This window comes from Lycorma delicatula, chromosome 6 (assembly GCF_047948215.1).
Source record: "Lycorma delicatula isolate Av1 chromosome 6, ASM4794821v1, whole genome shotgun sequence".
Classification (NCBI taxonomy): Eukaryota; Metazoa; Arthropoda; class Insecta; order Hemiptera; family Fulgoridae; genus Lycorma; species Lycorma delicatula.
In genome coordinates this window covers 149,057,091-149,076,537 of record NC_134460.1, presented here as the reverse complement: position 1 = coordinate 149,076,537, position 19,447 = coordinate 149,057,091, and the positions used below count along the sequence as shown (strand labels likewise).

General features: G+C 30.3%; 1 protein-coding gene across 1 annotated transcript; it reads right to left on the bottom strand.

Annotated features, from left to right (window-relative positions):
• Positions 1-2,163: 2,163 nt before the first annotated feature.
• Positions 2,164-14,812, bottom strand: hoip (NHP2-like protein 1 hoip). Its single transcript, XM_075368804.1, has 4 exons — positions 14,709-14,812; positions 10,890-11,007; positions 8,918-9,055; positions 2,164-4,852 (listed from the first exon to the last, which is right to left on the bottom strand). The coding sequence occupies exons 1-4, from the start codon at positions 14,709-14,711 to the stop codon at positions 4,728-4,730; spliced, it is 384 nt and encodes a 127-aa protein (XP_075224919.1). The 5' UTR covers positions 14,712-14,812; the 3' UTR covers positions 2,164-4,727.
• Between the last annotated feature and the right edge of the window lie 4,635 nt (positions 14,813-19,447).

Genomic DNA, 19,447 nt, shown 5'->3' with positions numbered 1-19,447 from the left:
TGAACTATCACTTTGGGATAGACAAGACCAGCCAAATCATCTGGTTCTTGAGTCAGTCTTTAGAAATCCTAATCTAGTAAAGTATGAGGACCATTCATGTCGTACTGCACCTGTAGGTGTCCATACCCGGCGTCTGCTGCAGCATATAAATGTTGACACACCGTCATTCTTTCCTACGTATCCTTGCTCATATCCTCCATGGAGAATAAATCTTATAAATTTTACTTTTGACCTTACGACATACAATAAACAATCAACACTACCTATTGTCTTCCAGCAAATGTTTCAGTGTGTTCTCTCCAAGATGAAACCAGACGCGGTTGTATACACTGATGGATCGAAACAAACGATACCGTTGGTTGTGCATTTATTGTCAATGAAAGAACTTATATGTTTGGTCTACCCGGTATTACGAGTGTGTTTACCACTGAACTATACACGCTATAAATAAGGCTTTAAACATCATTAACCCTAAATATAGGAAAATTCTTATTTGCAGTGACTAGTGTAGTGCTCTCCAAGCCTTAAAAAACTTTTATTCCAAACATCCTATCGTCATTGAAATTTACAACGCAATCGCTGAGTTGAATAATCGCAACACAGAAGTAACTTTTTGCTGGGTCCCTAGCCACGTAGGGATTCCAGGTAATGAACATGCAGATTCTGCTGCCAAAGAAGCATGTAATCAGCCTCCTTTCACCAACTGAATTGCTACCTCTGATTTTATTAATTGTGTAAAACAATCACTGAGAGCGTGGTGGCAAGGTGACTGGACGGCTACCGTTGATAATAAACTCCGACAGAAAAACTCGGCGTGAGGAAGTAGTCCTTTTGCGGATAGGACACACGAGGATCACACACGATTACCTGATGACAAGAGGACAAGCACTCCTATGCGCACGATGCAACTACCCCATGACTGTGCACCATATACTCGTGGATTGCATATGTTATGCGGCGTTGCGTCGTAAATTCTACCCAGAAACATCCGTGGTGTCTTGTGCAATGATAATGAAATTTTAACCCGGTTGTTTTTATTTCTGCGTAGTGCTGGGTTAATGCAAAAAATTTAATATCATTGAGTATATTTTTTAATGCTGGAAGAGTTTTTAATGTTTCTTTTTTTCTGAGTTTTTGATTTTTTTATCCGATTAGGAGTGATTTACACTCCTTATCAGAATTTGTTAAATTTTATATAGTTATTTTATTATATTTTAAAGACCGTCTGTGATATTAGTTGTAAGATTTTAGTAATGTTAGTTTTAAGTTTTATTTCACCTTTTTAATTTTTTTTTAACCTAGTTTTAATTATATAATTTGTGTTACTTTTAAGTTTTATTTAATTTTGTTATTTTAGTTTTTAATCTAGTTTTAAGTTTTATATTAGACCCTTTATGGTTTTTAGTTATCGAAGAATGGGCCCTTTACACCCATCTTGGACTTAGTAAAATTTAATTACTCTTGATTTTATATTAGTTTTTACCTGTGATATTAGTTGTAAGTTTTATTCATCTTTTAGAATAGTTTTAAATCCTTTTATTTTTTATATAAAAAAAGAAAGCATAAAGAACATAGAATGGGCATTTGTTGGCAACTTCTTGAACAAGCCAATTAAGTTGAACATTCATGCAAAAGATCATAACAGGAGACAAAAGCTGGGTTTACAGCTATAACATTGAAACAAAAGTTCAATTATCAAAAAATCGCTACTAACATTTAAACACGTTGCAATCAAATAACAACATGAAAATTAAATGGGATATCAACAATCCAAGAACATGAGGTTACAGAGAAGGTTATGTAAAACACAATGCTACCAACCGCATGTCACTAACTACCAACCGCATGTAGACACAATATGTAGATTTGCTCAATAATACTGAAAGGTTATGATTTTGGTTAATAATCCCAGCAATACACAATTTAATTCCAATCTAAGAGTATCTTAATAAATAAAGTCTAATTTTGTATGTTTTTATAAGAATAAATAACAAGAAATTGATTAGTCTCAATAATTCTGCTAACTATGATTCACAATAGGTAAGTAATACATTATGAGATTCGGTGAGGCAATTTGTTACATACTAATGTTAACCTGTGATTATACATAGCTGCTTTAACAAAAAGAATAATTGATAATGTAAAATAAATAAAACACTTGAATACAACTGAAAATATATTATTAAGATTAAATACAAAAGAAAACATTCAAAAAATAGGTTTAACAACTGATAAGAATGTTTAAAATTTTATCATAATGTAGAGAAAAAAAGATTAATTTGTTGTAAAAATGAACACTTATTATTAAGTCAGCAATAAAGATTTAAATAGTTTTATATTTTAGTAATTTTCTTTAAGGTTAATAATTAACTTATTTTTCTTTGAATGTTTCTGCCAATTCCAGTAGAGGGTATCCATTATAAAGGCATAAAATTATTTATTTCCTACTTTAATAGCATATACATAGCTAATTTATACATTGTTCCACACTTCAAAGTTTTTTTGAAACTGAAAAAATAAAATAGTGTCTCAATACAGCCTGGAATATTTTGTAATTGTTTTGAAAATTTCCAGCTTAAATGTGCAATCAAAGAAATTTGCCGATTAAACTGTATTATCATAATGAAAGTGTGTGATGGACTTATAAGCTACACTTATAATCAAAGAGTTGTAAAGTGCAGCAGAGAGTCAGAAAGAAATTGTACATAGGGTAGAGGGGGACGCATTTCAACAGTTTGAATTTCTCTCCACTGGAACTGTTATTTGAAGAGTTCTGGTTTATCCTACAAAGTTGATACTGAATTTTGTTTTCATCAATTAATTTTTCTTACTCAACATACATTTAGGTAAGTTAGATTTAATCATCAAATTAAATAAGATTTTCTGCATCTAACAATACTATGTAGGAATGATTTCAATAAATCTCTGGGGGGAGATTTTGATGCTCTTCAAATGTACCCCTCACAATAGTTAAATATTAATTTAATTAATTTTTTTCAATTCACGCAATATGATGCGAACTTACATAAAGAAGCATAAGCCAGAAGTGAGTGAGGAAGAGATTCATGCAAGCAGTTAAAAATGGTATGTCCCTTAGAAGAGCTGCAGACTTAGATGGAATGCACTGCTCTGGTTTATTTTATAGAATAAAAAAAAGTTTGACTATAACTGAACAATGAATACTTCATAAAATTACTTTGCTCGAAGTATACAAAACAGCAAGTTTTCACTTCAAATCAAGAAAATATGCTTTGTGATTATATTATAAAAAGTTCAAATATGAACATGACCTAACTTACAAACAAATACAACAGCTTGTGTACAGTTACCCGAAATGTCAACTAGTTGGGATGAAAATAAAATAGCTGGAGTTGATTGGATCTACGATTTTATAAATTATCATTAACAGCTTACCTCATGAAAGCCAGAAAACAGCATCTTGTCAAGAGCTACAGCTTTTAATAAAGCAAATGTAGCAGAATTTGTTTGAAAATTATGAAGAAGCTATACATTCAGATGATTTTACTAGGGACTGTATATACAACCTAGATGAGACAAATGTATGAATGGTACTTCATGCTCCATAAGTGGTTGTTAAGTTAGGAACTCATCAGGTTGTGTCTGGGGAACAATAGTCAATGCTGTCGGAAGTATAGTTCCTCCAGTGTTTGTATTTCCTATTGTGAAATTCTATGATACATTGTTGTTTGAAGCACCTCAAGGAAGTTTAGGCTTAGTAAGCAGTCCCACAAGTAGATGGACAATTGGCTCTCTATTTTTACAGGAAAGCATATAAGGTGTTCGAAAGAAAACAAAATTTTACAGCTAATGGATAATCATGAAAGCTATTGCACTCTTGATGCTTTATTAGTGTAAAATTCTAAAATATTGAAACTATATCATTTATTTTTCAAATACGTACTCTTATGGTGTTAGGTTAGGTACGCAAGGTTATACACCTCAGTAAGAAAACATGTTTATTTTTGTAAATTATATATATATATTTTTTGTTTCAATCAAATAAGTGTCATATTTTAACTTCAGTAAAACAAAATAGATCATAAAAAAAATGTCAAAATTAAAAATTTTTCCTGAAAAAAATATGCTCTACCAACGAAATTGTTAGTCAGAACTGTAGCTTGGAAAAGGTTAAGAACTGAAAGCCTTTATTTCATAGGACTACTGTTTTGGTTTCTATTATGATAGATTATGCACGAAATAAGAGTTAGAAATTATAGTACAAGAAGTTCTTTGTTTCTTTGTTAGATGTAAAAATTCAACTGGGATAACAATGATGCTTTGCGTATAATATAGAAACTATCCACTTCATATGCAAATTGTATGTTCAATCAGCAGATTTAATATAAATCATTTTGTACTTTGTTCTGTACATATGTAACTAACACTGAATCACACACACACACACACAGAAGAAGAATGCATTTTCCCATGGTGATGAGAAACTGCTCTATCCTTTTCCATTAATTTCAACTTAAAAACAAACATAAAACTTTTATTTTGTATTTTCACCAAAATAATCCATATCTTTGTAATCTTATAATTATAAATAAACTGTCATTCAGAATTATTTCTATTTTTTTTTCTTTTACGTTGTTTCATGTATGTTTTTGATTATTTTTATTTTTTATTTTTCAATCTTTATTATATTTATAGATTCAGAAAGTTTTTCAAGCAACGTAACGTTACATAGGTGAATACCTAACATATTACACAAGTAGCCTTTCTATTTCATCTTGAATAGCTCTAATTTGGGGTTTCAACTGAGAACCTTCATTGACTGTAACTGAACATGCCACAACTGGTCTTGACACACCACAAGCACGACCCAAAGCTGGAAAAAGAAACAGTAATTAATTAAAAATGAATGGGCAAAATTAATATAAACAGCACAATCGATTAAAAGTTTTGAAAAATAATTAAAATATTAGAATTGAATTTAAGTATAAATATCCTACATATCTCCTTCACTATGTTTTATTCTCTAATTTCTGTTCCACATTATTTTTACGACTTATTGTAAAAAATCATGTAAAATCAAAACACTAAAAAATACTGAGCACGTAATAAAATAGTTTATTTTCCTCCGATAAGTAGATTGCAACCTACATCCATTTCAGGTTTTAATTTAAAATTAAAATAGCACAACTAAATATTTTTCTTCAAAAACAAGTTAAAATATTGAATCATACACTCACTTTTAGTAGATAATTCAAATAAAAGTAATTAAGTATGATAAATTAAATCTCCAAATAAAATGTACTAGAAGTGGTAGAATTTTGTTATTTATGCAGTTAAATTATAAATGATAGATAAAAGCAAAAATTAACACAGTATACTAACATTAAAAACACTTATAAACCATAGAGGAATATCCATTAATCTTAATCGTTTTGTAGCAATGAAACATGAAAACCAAAAACCAGAAAAAAATTTTCTGCATTACAGAATGTCTAATTATAGAATTATGTTTTTAATGCTGCATTAAAAATATTTAATTCAAATAAAAAAGTTAATAAAAAAAAAAATTGAACCAAAACTTAATTTTTTAACATATTTATGGTTAGGTAATTCAATTCTACAAAGAAAACAAATGATTAGCACAGAAGAAAAATGAATGAAGAATGTCAAATGAGATTATTTTGTGGTGTCAGTTTGAGGAAGGAAGAGTTTTACAAGAACATTATTATAAAAAATATTTTCTCTTGTATTAATACTTTACTTTAATATGAATTATACATTAATACGAACTGCCAACCCTACTAATAAATAATGAAAATGGTAAACTGGCCCATAACTATAATACAGAAATCCTAGCTAAGTATTTCAACAAACTGTTAAATTGTGAAAAACTGACAGAACTCCTAAACTTCAACACCAACATCCCAATAACACAACACCACCAAAAAACATCAACCCTCACAATAAAAGAAATCTACCAAGCACCAAGTGATATGAATTACAAAGCAGCAGGAGAAGATCAGATTTTTGAAGAGATCTGGAAACATTCAGGAAGATCAGCAAAAACTACTCTTCATCAACAGCTTGTTAACATTTGGATCAAAGAACAACCAGTACACTGAATAATAGCCCATCCATTCGCTACACAAAACAGACACTAACAACTGCAAGGGAATCTCACTCCTAGATACAACATACAAAATTCATTCAAGAATCATCCTCAACAGGATCAGCTTACAACTTGAGAATGAACTAGGAGAATACCTGGAAGAGCTGTCCAGACCAGATCATTTATCTCAAGCTAGTAATGGATTACAATAGGAAAACAAACAGACACAGTGATAACATATGACTGCATCCACAGAGAATCCCTACTAAAAATTCTGACACCTCGGACTACATACCAAATTAATAAACATGATAAAACTGACCCTCACAAACATTAGAAAAAAAATTCACACTCGAAAGTAAAATTCAGAGGCAAGCTCTCTGAACCATTTGAGATCAAAACAGGTCTCTGCCAAGGCTCTCACTGGTATTATTCAACTGCACTCTAGAAATGGTAATCCCAACCCCATAGAGGGAAGACACCCAGTTAGTGACGTGTTACCAGTCACCACACCACACCTCTGTTCCGAGTTCTGAGGGGCTTTACTGGAGGTTGTCTTTAGACCCAACTGATTACATTCACGGTCATCAGCCAGGCCCCGGTTGAGATGCCACCAATGTAAATGTCTCAGCAGACATTTGCATCAGTAAAATACAGATCCAATTTTGCCTTCACATAGGCCTCAAATGAACATCTTCATATCCAACCTAACATGATTCCCTCGAACTAACGGACCAAAACCGCAGAATCACAAACTCCGCGCCTAGTCCAGATCTGACAGCAACGTTCGTGACTGTGAATGAATCAGAAAACGAAAGAGTTTAAAGTTATATCAGTGCAACACTCATACCAATCAAAATTATGTCTTACGCAACATAGAAATTCAGACCTACACCCAAATACGTCAACCAATTTAGGTCACCCAACAAGAGGAATGTAACCTCATTCTGGTCTGTGCAGGAGCCAGGGATAAACCCCGCACCCCTACCTTGTCTCATCATGGAGTCTTGCGTGGCATTACCAAGTGACAATCAGAACTGCCACCGGCAAAGGGAAGCCACGCCCCTGATCAGACAGGCTACCATGCCCTGGCAGGGTGGCCACCACCATCAGTGGGAGCCCCAAATTAAATCACAAATATTACCAATATAACCGTGGCACAATGCCTAAGCTGAAACCCTAGCCACCTGGGATCCTAACACGATCGAGTATCTCGATTAAACGCTCTTTGCAGACCTACACACCGCAAGGGCATAAAGAAAACCAGCCACTATAGACCACTCCTCGCGGAACATCCAGTTAATACAGAGATCCAGAAAAAAGCGTATTCTCTCAAGTTCCTTAACAGTTCGTGAACGTTCGACCTCGTATCGGGGACAGACATAGAGGACGTGGTCTACTGTATCATCAGTCCCACAATCTAGGAATTGAAACCTGAGAGAAACTGTGTGATATACCAATTGGGGGAGACACATCCAATCGCATCTAAATCAGACACTATAGGAAATAAATATACCATGCATTTAGCAACCTGTGGGGGATTTGTACCATCTGACCTGCCAAGACGCAAGGCCCCAGTCTTCAATCTCCTGCTTTTGTTCTGACGTCAAAGGTTATTTACCTTCGAAATGTAGCATAGCCAACCTACCTATGCTCATTAGCCAAGATATCTATTGGTTTGACCCCAGCTATAACACAGACTGCCTCCTGTGAGACTGTTCTATAACCACCTACAACAGCCAGCAAGAGGAGTCGCTGGGCCGGCAACAAAATATCCACGCAATACCTAAAAGCCATGTGATGAGCCCAGACAGGTGCAACATACAATATAATAGCTTCACTGACACGTTTGTAAAGGATATGCACGGTATAGTAATTCAACCCTCAACTGGGATGAATGACTATGGATTCCATAAAAAGCATCAGCGGCCTTTTTTGCCACATACTATTGGTGTTGCTTGAACCGAAAATTCTCATCAAGAATAACACCCAGAAGTTGTAATGTACTGAATGGAAAAATCAGCCATCCAAACCCAGATGTCGGGAAGCAGACCTTAATCGGACCTTCCGATTCGGACCTTAGCAACATCATTGTGGTTTTCTCTGGGCTGAAAATCATCTTATGTGTGGAGGCTCACAAGCATAAGCAGCTCAGAACTCTACCTTGTTATGCGAATCCCCTTCAATAAGCAGCAGTGCGTCGTCAGCATAAGGGACAACACGACAACCACATGGCAACTTTAAACACAACATGGAATCGAATTTCCACATGGCAACTTTAAACACAACATGGAATCGAATTTATGATCAAAGATGGGGACTCAGAACACTGCCCTGAGGGCATCCTTTAGTTAAGGTCTTACGAACCTCTGAGTCACCATCATGCATGGAAAAGGCTTGATGGCTGAAATAACTTGAGAGCACTTTAATTCATTTCGTGTACACTTACACTTCTGCATCTGAAACATGGCTGATTTAAAAGTCACAAAATTGAAATTCCTTAGAAACATAATAGAAAACACAAACAGAGCTCTTAAATGGAATATAATACGAGGTAACAAACTAAAGGATTTTGTTGTAAAATACGGAAAATAATGCTAAGGTGGATTAGATACATAACAGGAAGAATCAAGAAGGAACAGAATTGAAAATCTTGAACAAAGAATTGATGAGAATTGATTAAAAAGCATATTAAGAAGAAGTGGTTGTTAGGTCGGTGGGTTAGAGCAAAATGATCCATTGACTGAACTGTGAAAGATACCAGTTAAGAATTACAAAAATATAGTGTTGTATTTTATTAAAAACAAACAAATTTAACAGCTGAATTACCTTGTCTTGAACGAACAAATACATATGGGACATTTTTGTCTTCACAAAGAAGAGGAAGATGAAGAAGAATTTCTAGGGGCTCTGCATCAGCTGCCATAACAATGAACTCTGACAAACCTCGATTCAAAGCTTTTGTAGCTGTAAAAATAAATAATTACAATTAATTCAGATACAAATCACACCATGATCAAAAACTAAACGATCAAAGCTTAAAATGCATTAACCATAATGTTTGGAAATTAAATGACCATAAAATGAATTAATAAAATCAGATAACTAGAAAATCACATCTTTTTTTTCCAAAACATAAATTTCTGAGATGAGTAAAATACTTCATGTTTTATTCAGATGTATACATTTTATTATCAATAATAAAATTATCGTTATCTCCCTACAAACTCAAAAACTATGAAAATCTAGTAAGCTTTGCAATTAACAAAAATTTGAGAAAAATTAATATAAATTTTTATTGTTAAAACATGAGAACAAAATTAAACATTTATGTATATATTTTTAATAATACAGCCTTTTTACATATCTCCATTAAAAAAAAGCCAGCAATGAATTTCATAACCTTACTGGCAATGCTGGTCAATTTATGCAATTCATTTTTTTCAATTCATTGAATTGAAAATACATTTAAATCCAGTTTGATTATATTTAAATCATCTAAATTTTTAAGTCAAGATGCACAACAAATTAAAGCAGTAAGCAAAATTTTTAATATTAGTATTGGAATTTTGAAAAGGTTTTTGATTTTTTGAAAATTTGGGCTCGTACATCATGATAATAACTTTAAAAAAACTTTTGAAAATGTTTAAAAGATACAATCATAATTCTAAATAAAATGAAGCTGTAATTTTCTAGGAAGAGTGAAAATTTTTAGCTTTTTTTTTATTTTTTCAAGAAATATTAAAGCACAAGGGCTATTAACAAATTAAGATTTTTTACATTTTAAATTCAATGAGTAACTTACGAGATGGATTTAAATTTAAAATTCTTTTTTAAATTTAAAAAAAAATTATCATAGACCTTGAGTATGACAGGCAAAAAATTTCTATAATGGGGTTGAAAGCCTTTTGTAGAAAATAGAGATGCAGAAATCTTCCGTTAGCTTCTTTTCTTTTCCAAAGCAAAATGTAGCTAAAAAAAATAAATTATTTAGTTATTTTTTTGGGGGAGCGAATATTTAAAAAATGATGGTAATTGTGAGCTTGACAAAAAAAAACTACAACTTTTGTTAGAATTTTTTTTGCAAAAGTGGCCCCAGTAAAAATTTGAAATTTTATTTCTGCCAAAGCAACCTCACACCAAATACAGGCCAACGTACATATACACAAATGTCCTTATGCCAAAAATAGAATTTTTGGACTTGGGAGGACACAAATAATTTACACTTAATTATTTAAATCAATTTTTTCTAAAGATTTTTTTAAATGTCTGCTTAAGGCAGAATACTAAAAAAAAAATTATTTTTTTACTTTTTTCTGATTATCTATGAGTATATATTTTCCCATTATATATAGCTATAACAGTTTATATTGTTATAGCCAGGAAAGTAAAAGAATTTAATAATCAGTTCATTGTATCACAATTCCATCAATTAAATTTTTTGCTTACTTCATAACATAATCAATTTTAATAAAACTTAAGTAAGAAATTATCTAATGATTAGAAATGTACTCTTTCTATCTTCTAAACGTTAATTAAAAATTCTATTCTCTATTGCTTTCTTTTGTAGAAAAATTATTACACTTTAACAGTCTAATTACTACCCTTCCTTAAGCTAACTCAATCTGTATAATTATTTAAACTTATATAAATGTTAGAATCAAGTTAAGATAAATTATAAAGGCTACAACTGTTTCAATCATGTGTTAGGTTACTGATAGTAACAACTTCAAAACAGAAAGCCCTCTTATTTTAACAATTTTTTTGTTAGCAGTGAGAGGACTTAAGGTTAATACTATACCTTCATTGGCTCCTTTTCTAAGCTGTTTATAATTCAAAGCCTGCTGAATAAGATTGAAGATTTTTGTGCTTAATGTTGGATCAGCCAATGGGTATGCCTTTGGATTAACTTCCTCTGTCTGTAAAAGAAAAACCTTCATGAAAACTCCTCAATAAATAAACATTAAACTCATAATTGAACTGTGTGTAATTTGTATTACTTGTATTATTATTCTTTTATAATATGATGGTGGGCTGAAAAGTTTACAGCCTGACAAAAAAACAGCACTTTTTTTTTAGTTTTAGTTTTCAATATAATTTCCACAGATTAATACACTTTTCATAACTGTATTCTAATGCAATTATACCAACTTTGAGCTCCACAAAATACCTATTTACAGTATCAATGGCTTGCTCTCAAATCATTGTCCATCAAACAATTTTTTGAGGTTATGAAATAGGCCATAGTTGCTGGGTGCTGAATTTGTCAAATAAAGCAATTGAAACTTCATTTCATTGATTTTAACAGTTGTGATGATTAATGACTATGCTGGTGCATTGTAATAGTCAACAAGGTTCTTTTTCTGCACTTGTGCATTACACCGGCACACATTTTTTTTTTTTTTTTTTTACATATATAGCTATTATATTTTACATATTATATACTATTATGCATTATTTTTGTTGTGCACACTTACAAACGTTACTTTATTTCTCATTATCTACTTGTTATCACAATAATTCTGTTTATTTATGTAGCTGTTGTATTGTACATCAGTTTCTGAAGGCCAAAATAGGTGGTAATGGTGCAGTTTTGGAGATTGATGAGTCAATCTCCATTTAATGCATTTAAATCTCTGATTTAATGCAAAATTACATTCTTCCCCCCCTAAACTGATAGTTTTCTTTTTACTTCATCACTTAAATATACAATAAGTTTGCATAGTACTCACCATTGATTTTTACCCTTTTCAAGGTAATCAATAAAGTTAATTCCTTTTGCATCCCAGAAAACAGTCGCCATAACCTTATTGACTGACAAAAATTATTTTTGTCTTCTTTGGGGTTGGTTCACTTGGTCCAGACCATTGTTTTGACTGTTGTTTACTTTCAGTAGTGTAGTGGTCGACCCAAAGTCTCATCCATAGTTATGAATCAATGCAAAAATTCACTGGGGTTCTGCTTGTATAGGTCAATTCTCAGTTGAAACAGTTTTCTGTCAACTTTTGCTCGAGCATTAGCAAAATGCACCAATCACCTTGCACAAAACTTCTCCATGCCCAAACGATTATGTAAAATATTACCTACACTTTCATTTGACATTTTAAAAACCTCAGTATTTTATGCAATTTTATTCTGAAATTCCCCAGCAAGATTATATGGATTTTCTCTTTCAGGAGTGGTTCACATCAGCAGGATGTGGTACATCATCAGTGCTTTTGCAACTTTTTTAAATTCAGAAACCCACTGTTTTATAGTTGAATGTGATGGAGAACAGTGTTTTACTGTTGATCCATTTCTTGTATGATCTCAAATGGCATTAATCCTTTCAAATAGAAGTATTTTATAACTGCTTGTTTTTCCAGTTTCTCAATTTCCATGAAAATAACAGACATCTTTTTCAATAGGCTGTGAAACTTGGACTAACAAAGCTACTAACCTGAAATTTGATATTTGAAGCTAGTTAGGATACTACTACATAATGTTATTAAGAAATTAGACCTATCTATGTGGGTACCACATCTATCAACTAGGTATCATCTATGTGTTACGCTAGAAACTTCTCATTCTATCCTCATAGGTGTAAATTTAATTGTTTTAAACACTATGAAGGTCACAAAATTAATATCAAGATAGGACTATCACACTGTAACTGAATTAGAATGCATCCCTCAAGATAAACATTAAAATACACCACTTCTTTTTTTTTTTACTACTTCTAAAACCAACTTTTTTACTTTCTCGGCAATTTTTGTACAGCTGCTTCAGTAGCTACAGCAATAAAAAAAAAAAATATGGTGAAAATTTTGGTGTGGAGGTTTTTTCATCTCAACATTTCATGACTCCCCTCTAAATGAAAATATGTGAAGATATATATATTGATAAATGTATTATGTAGAAACATACATACATATGCATTTTTTTCTTAAACATGGTACAGCTGATATTTTAAATAAATTAATTAATACAATCCACCTTACTAGGACGTTGATATGTTCTCTAGATCTTTCGGCTTACTTGGAAGCCATCATCAGGAGTTAAAATTAATAAAAAATAGTTTTAAATCTTAACTATGATTTTTTAACTTTGACTTAATGCATTAATTTTAACTCCTCATGATGGTTTCCAAGTATGCCAAAATATCTAGAGATAGGGCTGATAAGGTAGATTATACTAATGTATTTGGTACTTACGTATTAACGCCACCGCAGCTACAGCTTTATTTAAAATTTGGAAAATGGGCCGATATAGTTTAACATAGATTCAAAACAGTCTCTTTATTAATTTTAATAAATGGTTATTTATATTAATTTATTTTATAAATATAATTTAACCAAACTTAACCTACACTCACTTCACTAGCTAACCTTTACTAATTAACAGGAGTGTTTTGATTAATAATTAATGATTAATAAATAATTGCAATACTGAATTTATTAAATAAACTCAAAAAAATTACGGTGTTAATTAGTCAAGGTTAGCGAGCGAAGGCTAAGTTTAAATTATATTTATAAAATAAATAAATATAAATAACCATTTATTAAAATTAATAAACAGACTTCATTTTCCACCGAAATCCGATTGACTACTTAGTTTTTAAATAAAGCTGTAGCTGCAGTGGCGTTAATACGAAAGTACCATTTACTTATACACGTATGTATGTTGGCCTGTATTTTGATAATGCCTGAAAATTAAAACTTCAAATTTGGTTTAGATATTTCTACATATGAGGCAATGATATTATTAATTTAATCAACGGCTCATGTACATACTGTAAAGATCTCTATAGAGAGTTTTGTAACTTGAAATTTAGTAGTATGGTGGTACAACTGAGTTGTTTACATTAATGAAATTTTAATTAAATGATTTTAGAGGGGATATAATTAGTATCTTAATTGTTTAAAATGTTTTGTTGTTTGAAAAACAGATCACTAAAAATTCTTGAACATGAAAAACAACTGTCACCTATGTTTTAACATGTTAAATTTTGACCGCAAACAGAGTAAGCCCATACACAAAACAACTATATTTAAAAAAACTGAGTTGCATATTAAGACATCCAGGAATTGTTAATCTGGTCGTAGAAGAAACAACACAATATGACGAAGATTACAATCTATTAACAGATAACTGATGATGCAAGATATATGTTAACTTATGGCTTAAGCAACACCTAAAATTATGAAATATGAATTAAAATTATGATTATGAAACATTAGTCTGATACGACAAAAGATAAAGTTGATAGCTTAAATAATTATAAAAATCGTCTGTATGTACAAAATCAAATATCTAAAACGTAACAAAAAGCAAAAAATAAACTTTGCAATCGTCTAACATAACCTCAAATAATAATTTAATTTTGCCGGTGTCCCTAATGTACACTTCTAACATTGTATTTACGATAATTATACCTTTTCGTACAATTAAAATAAAGAAGCAGAAATATATTAATCCACAGTATTCTTAATTTCTATCGAATGATAACGATCACGTGTAGACGCCATACTCAAGCGCGCAGCACGCTGCCTGTCAAGTAACAAATTAATAACAAAAACTGTAAAACACAGAACAATAATTGTTATAAGCCAACAGAGATCTTGTTTAGAAAGATGCTTACCATATTTAATAACGTAATAAATGATTAATACCCGCAATGAAAAAAAAAAAACGCCACCACAATCGAAAAAACTACGGTTGAGGTACAACAATGAAATAGTACACACCGCCAACTCAACAAAAATAAATTTCGATAATGAAAAACTTTTGTCTTCAGTCATGATCAGTGGTGAATTATTACATAAAATAATTGCTTTGTAGATAAACCAAACCAATTAATTATTATTATTTTTTTTAACCAGGGTGGAATTAAAAATTTGGTTTTGTTATTATAAAAAATAATACACATAAAACCGACATAGGAAAATCTCGAACTAAAAAAAAAATTAATACCAAATTATTTTTCAATTATTTTTACGTTTCGACGTTTAATTATATAGTTACGGATTTGAGAAACGTACTAACCATTCATTTGGCTCCAAATGCAAAAAGTCGAAATTTAGTTTTTATTTCCCTAAGTTTTATTTAAAATATGAATAGTCTTACAAAAACGCTGTTATATGGAAAAGGTAATTTACGAGACATCCAACAAGTCAAGCTAAAGCGCTGATCCCCGTGGCGCGAGTGTAACGTCTCGGCTTTCATTAGGAGGTCACAAATCCCCATCAGGCATGCCATTTTCACTTGCTATAGAATTGCCATTTCATCCATCCTCTGAAGCAATACTTAAGTGGTACCGGAGAAAAGGTGAAAAATCTGCATCTTAACAAAGAAAAAGAATTCCATTTAATCCTTTTTCAAGAAAAAGAATAGGCAGGGAATGCTCCTGAGCACGAGTTAAAACTCTGTTATAAGGTTATAAATACTAATTTACATTCAACCTTACTACAAATTTATATTATATCCCTAGCGCTTTTGGTCAATTGACCATCCTCGGGAGCAACATTTTTTTGTAATTTAAAACACAAAAATATTATAAAATATTAAAAGCATAACAACTGGTCATCCGATGTATAAAAGTAATTACATCAGTTCAGTAAGACTGTCTCAGGTGTTATGAATGATAATAGTGGGAGGTAGATAATCAAGTTAGGCAACTTTATTATTAATTATCTGCTTAAATAGAATTTCATTTTCAAATTAGATTTGTTCGTTGATTAACTTATTGTTATTAAAATATATATTACATTTTTCATGAATGGTGGTTTTATAGAAATAGTTGGAGAAATTTAATATTTTAATAAAATTATCAGTATTGTAACTATATTTATTTTGTAAATGTGTGGGCATAAATGGATTTATCAAAATTGCCTTTTTTGTACTATTAATATGTTCTTTAGTTCTAATAGAAAAAGAGCGGTTGATCATACAAATATATTCTAGATGGCAGTCTTCACATTTTAAACTATAGATTCCTTAACTATGATATTTATATATTTGGAGTTTACTATTTTAAAAGGATCATTATTGTTTATAAAATTTATTATTTTATTGTTAGTAGTGTATGTCATTTTTATATTATAAATTGTTTGAAATATAACACTTTTTTTTAACCTCCAGGGACCACCGTTAGGTATTGCTTCAGAGGATGAGATGAATGATTTGTAGCATGTGTGAAAATGCCATGCCTGACTGGGATTTAAACCCAGAACCTCCAGATGAAGGCCGAGATGCTACCACTTGCGCCATGGAGGCCAGCTGAAATATAACACCTATATATATATATATATATATATTAACGTTAACATTAGAAGTCAAACTCAAGTAGCTCAAATTACCAAAAGTAAAAGCCAATTATTTTAGTTAAAAAATGAAATTAAAATCTTATATAATAAAAAATAAAATTTTAACATTATTTATATATTTTACAAGTGGATCTAGTATATGAATTGGGTTGTCATTTTTCAAGAATTTTTAAGAATTACAGAATTAAATTGATAACATAATGATCAATAAATACACAGAAATGAACAAGAAATTTTATAATTTAATCAATAAACACACATAATACATTTAAACAAATACATACTTTCAGAGATAGTGTCGTTAATACAATGAAAATTAAATTTACTGAAGATGAACCTAATATTACAAAAAATGTATATAAATTTAATCTACATATTATAAACAAAAATAATTTCATTAAACAAACTATAATATATATTGAAAATATCAAACACTCAGGAAATGAACATAAATACAATAATGATAATTTTAATATTTATGCAAATATAAAAATTAAACTAAAAAATAACCATGCTTTCATAGTCAAATCTGATAAAAGAAATACTCCTATTTTTTTTAATTCCTTGTATGAAGTAAAGGAAGTGTTGTGACTGCAAAACATTTTGGTTGTCATATTTCAACAGAAATATGCATTTTGACCATCCCTGAATCCATTTTGACTAGTTTTGGTGTGATGACTGCACGTACATATGTATTTCGCATAACTAAAAAATGATTAGCTGTAGGATGTTGAAGCTTTGAATTTAGCACTGTTGTAACATCTAGTTGTGCACCTTTCTTTTTGATTGCAATTGAAATTAAAATTAAAATTATAATCAATGAAATATATGGATCTTAAAGGGAAGGCACATTGATCAAATCAGACTTCATCACCTTTTTTTTTTTAACTTTCCTTTTTTTAATTTAAATATACTGATTTAATAATTATTAACTGGTGTCAGTAAAAAAAAATTTACAATAAATAATAATTCAATGATTAAAAAAAAAAATATTAGTGAAATAAAATTTTATGTACTTTTAAAAATGTGTAAATGTAATTTAATAGACATTACTTATATGTATATGTAATATATTTGGTGAAACATCTGATTATTTAATATTAATTGAAAATTATAATTTAGAATTGTATTATTTTTGGATTTTCTTAGCAAATTCTTAAAAAACTGTATAATTTATTTAAAAAGAAATCATTTTATTTAATTATTTGGTAGAAAAATAAAATACATTTTTGAATTGTATTCAATTTAAAGTTATGAAACATTTTTTTCACTTGTTTGTAATATGCACAAGATTTCTGGTGCATAAAAGTATAAATAAAAGTTAATAATAATTAAGTATTCAGTTTATTGAACTCCTGTATACAGGTTATAAATATTAGTTTTGACCTTACAGTGTAGAATAATCAGTTTTTATTATTGGATTATTTGGTAAACAATTTATTTAAAGAGTAACCAAGGGACTTTTGCTCTAGCCTAATATTTCGGGTAAGATTGTTGAATTAATAATTGTATAAATATTTGATGTTAATAAACTAATATTTTAACAATTGTGTATCTGTCCACTTTTATTTTTTTCTGGGCCTTTTCAAGATCATGGTTAAAGTTTACTGTAAAATAAAACAAATGAAAAAAAATGAATCAGATAGAATACTTGAAAGCAGGGTAATAATCTAATTCTACGCTTTATCACATACAAGAATATATAAACCGAACAGTGTTTGGTTTAACCCAATAAATAAAAAAAACGTCAATACAGATTTTTTTTAGTATGATTAGATAATAACTTAATAAAGTTTCTGCTTAAAAACACTATAGTTCAATGGTGCTAAATTTTTTATAATATACATAATTAGTTTTTACTAACTACCTTCTCTTTCAGCCTTACATGCCTTTGCATGTTCTTGGACAGATTTGGCAATCAAAGAGCCCTTGCTTTCTGCCATCTTCTGATCACTACAGAAAAAACAACTAAACCACTTTCATATTCCTTCCACCCACTAAACTAGAAAAGTGAATGAACAAGGTGTGTTCCATACCCACACGGAGTAAAAAAAAACCCTTCCAACAGCACACCAGGGTTGGCACTGCAGGAGCGACAGTGCCCTCTTTCCCTTGCAGCCTTGTGTGCTGCTTCCTATGTGTGCATGTATACAACAGCCAAACACCACGCCGCTAGAACTGTGAAGCGCACAGTTCCATACAAAGATTTTTGTATCTTTTCATAAATTGTGGGATGGCTACTGACATTAAACTTAACGATTATATATTGTACAAGTATAAAGAATGAATTAAACAAAAAAAAGGACCAATTATCTTAAATGTTGTCGATAATATCAAATGGAAATATGGGTGCTGCAGTTCCACAGTGCCTATACGCAAGCTGCCACTGAAATGTAAATACGCTCTCAAGGATATTTATAAAAAAACAAACTTAATTTAATTAATACTCATGTACCCATATTTAAAGCGTTACCCAAGATTCATAAAGTTGGTTTTCCCATATGTCCACTTATAAATTTTATTAATTCACCTACATATCAACTAAGAAAATTTTTATCCAAAATGTTGAAGGAAAACATTAAAATAAATAACAAATATAACCTAAAAAATGGTTATGAATTAAGACATTATTAACAAAATTTAAACAAACAGATCAACTTAACTCATAACCTTACATATAAAGGATATGTACACTAATATTAATACAAATAAAACTATAAATATCATATATAACACTTATCTAAATTAAATTTACATAATGAATGGATAGATGAAATAATTGAATTACTTAAATTATGCTTCAATTACAATTATTTAAAATTTAACAATAAGTATTATCAACAAGAAAAAGGACTTATGGGCTCACCTCTTTTTAGCTATTATGACAGATATTTATATGAATGAATTTGAAAACTCACTATTACCAAACATATTCAACAACCATAAAATTCTTTTATATAAAAGATACCTTGATAACATTGTCATTATTTTTAACCAGAATATTGATGATGAAACAAATATAATTTTTAATAAAATAATAAACATCATATTAATA

What these genes read in the sequence shown, in the direction of transcription:
- hoip (XM_075368804.1), bottom strand. An exon ending in TAGAAAAGGAGCCAATGAAG is followed by an intron (nt 9,056 to 10,889) that starts GTATAGTATTAA and finishes TTATTTTTACAG; the next exon opens with CTACAAAAGCTTTGAATCGA. An exon ending in ATTTGTTCGTTCAAGACAAG is followed by an intron (nt 4,853 to 8,917) that starts GTAATTCAGCTG and finishes TTCTTTTTCCAG; the next exon opens with CTTTGGGTCGTGCTTGTGGT.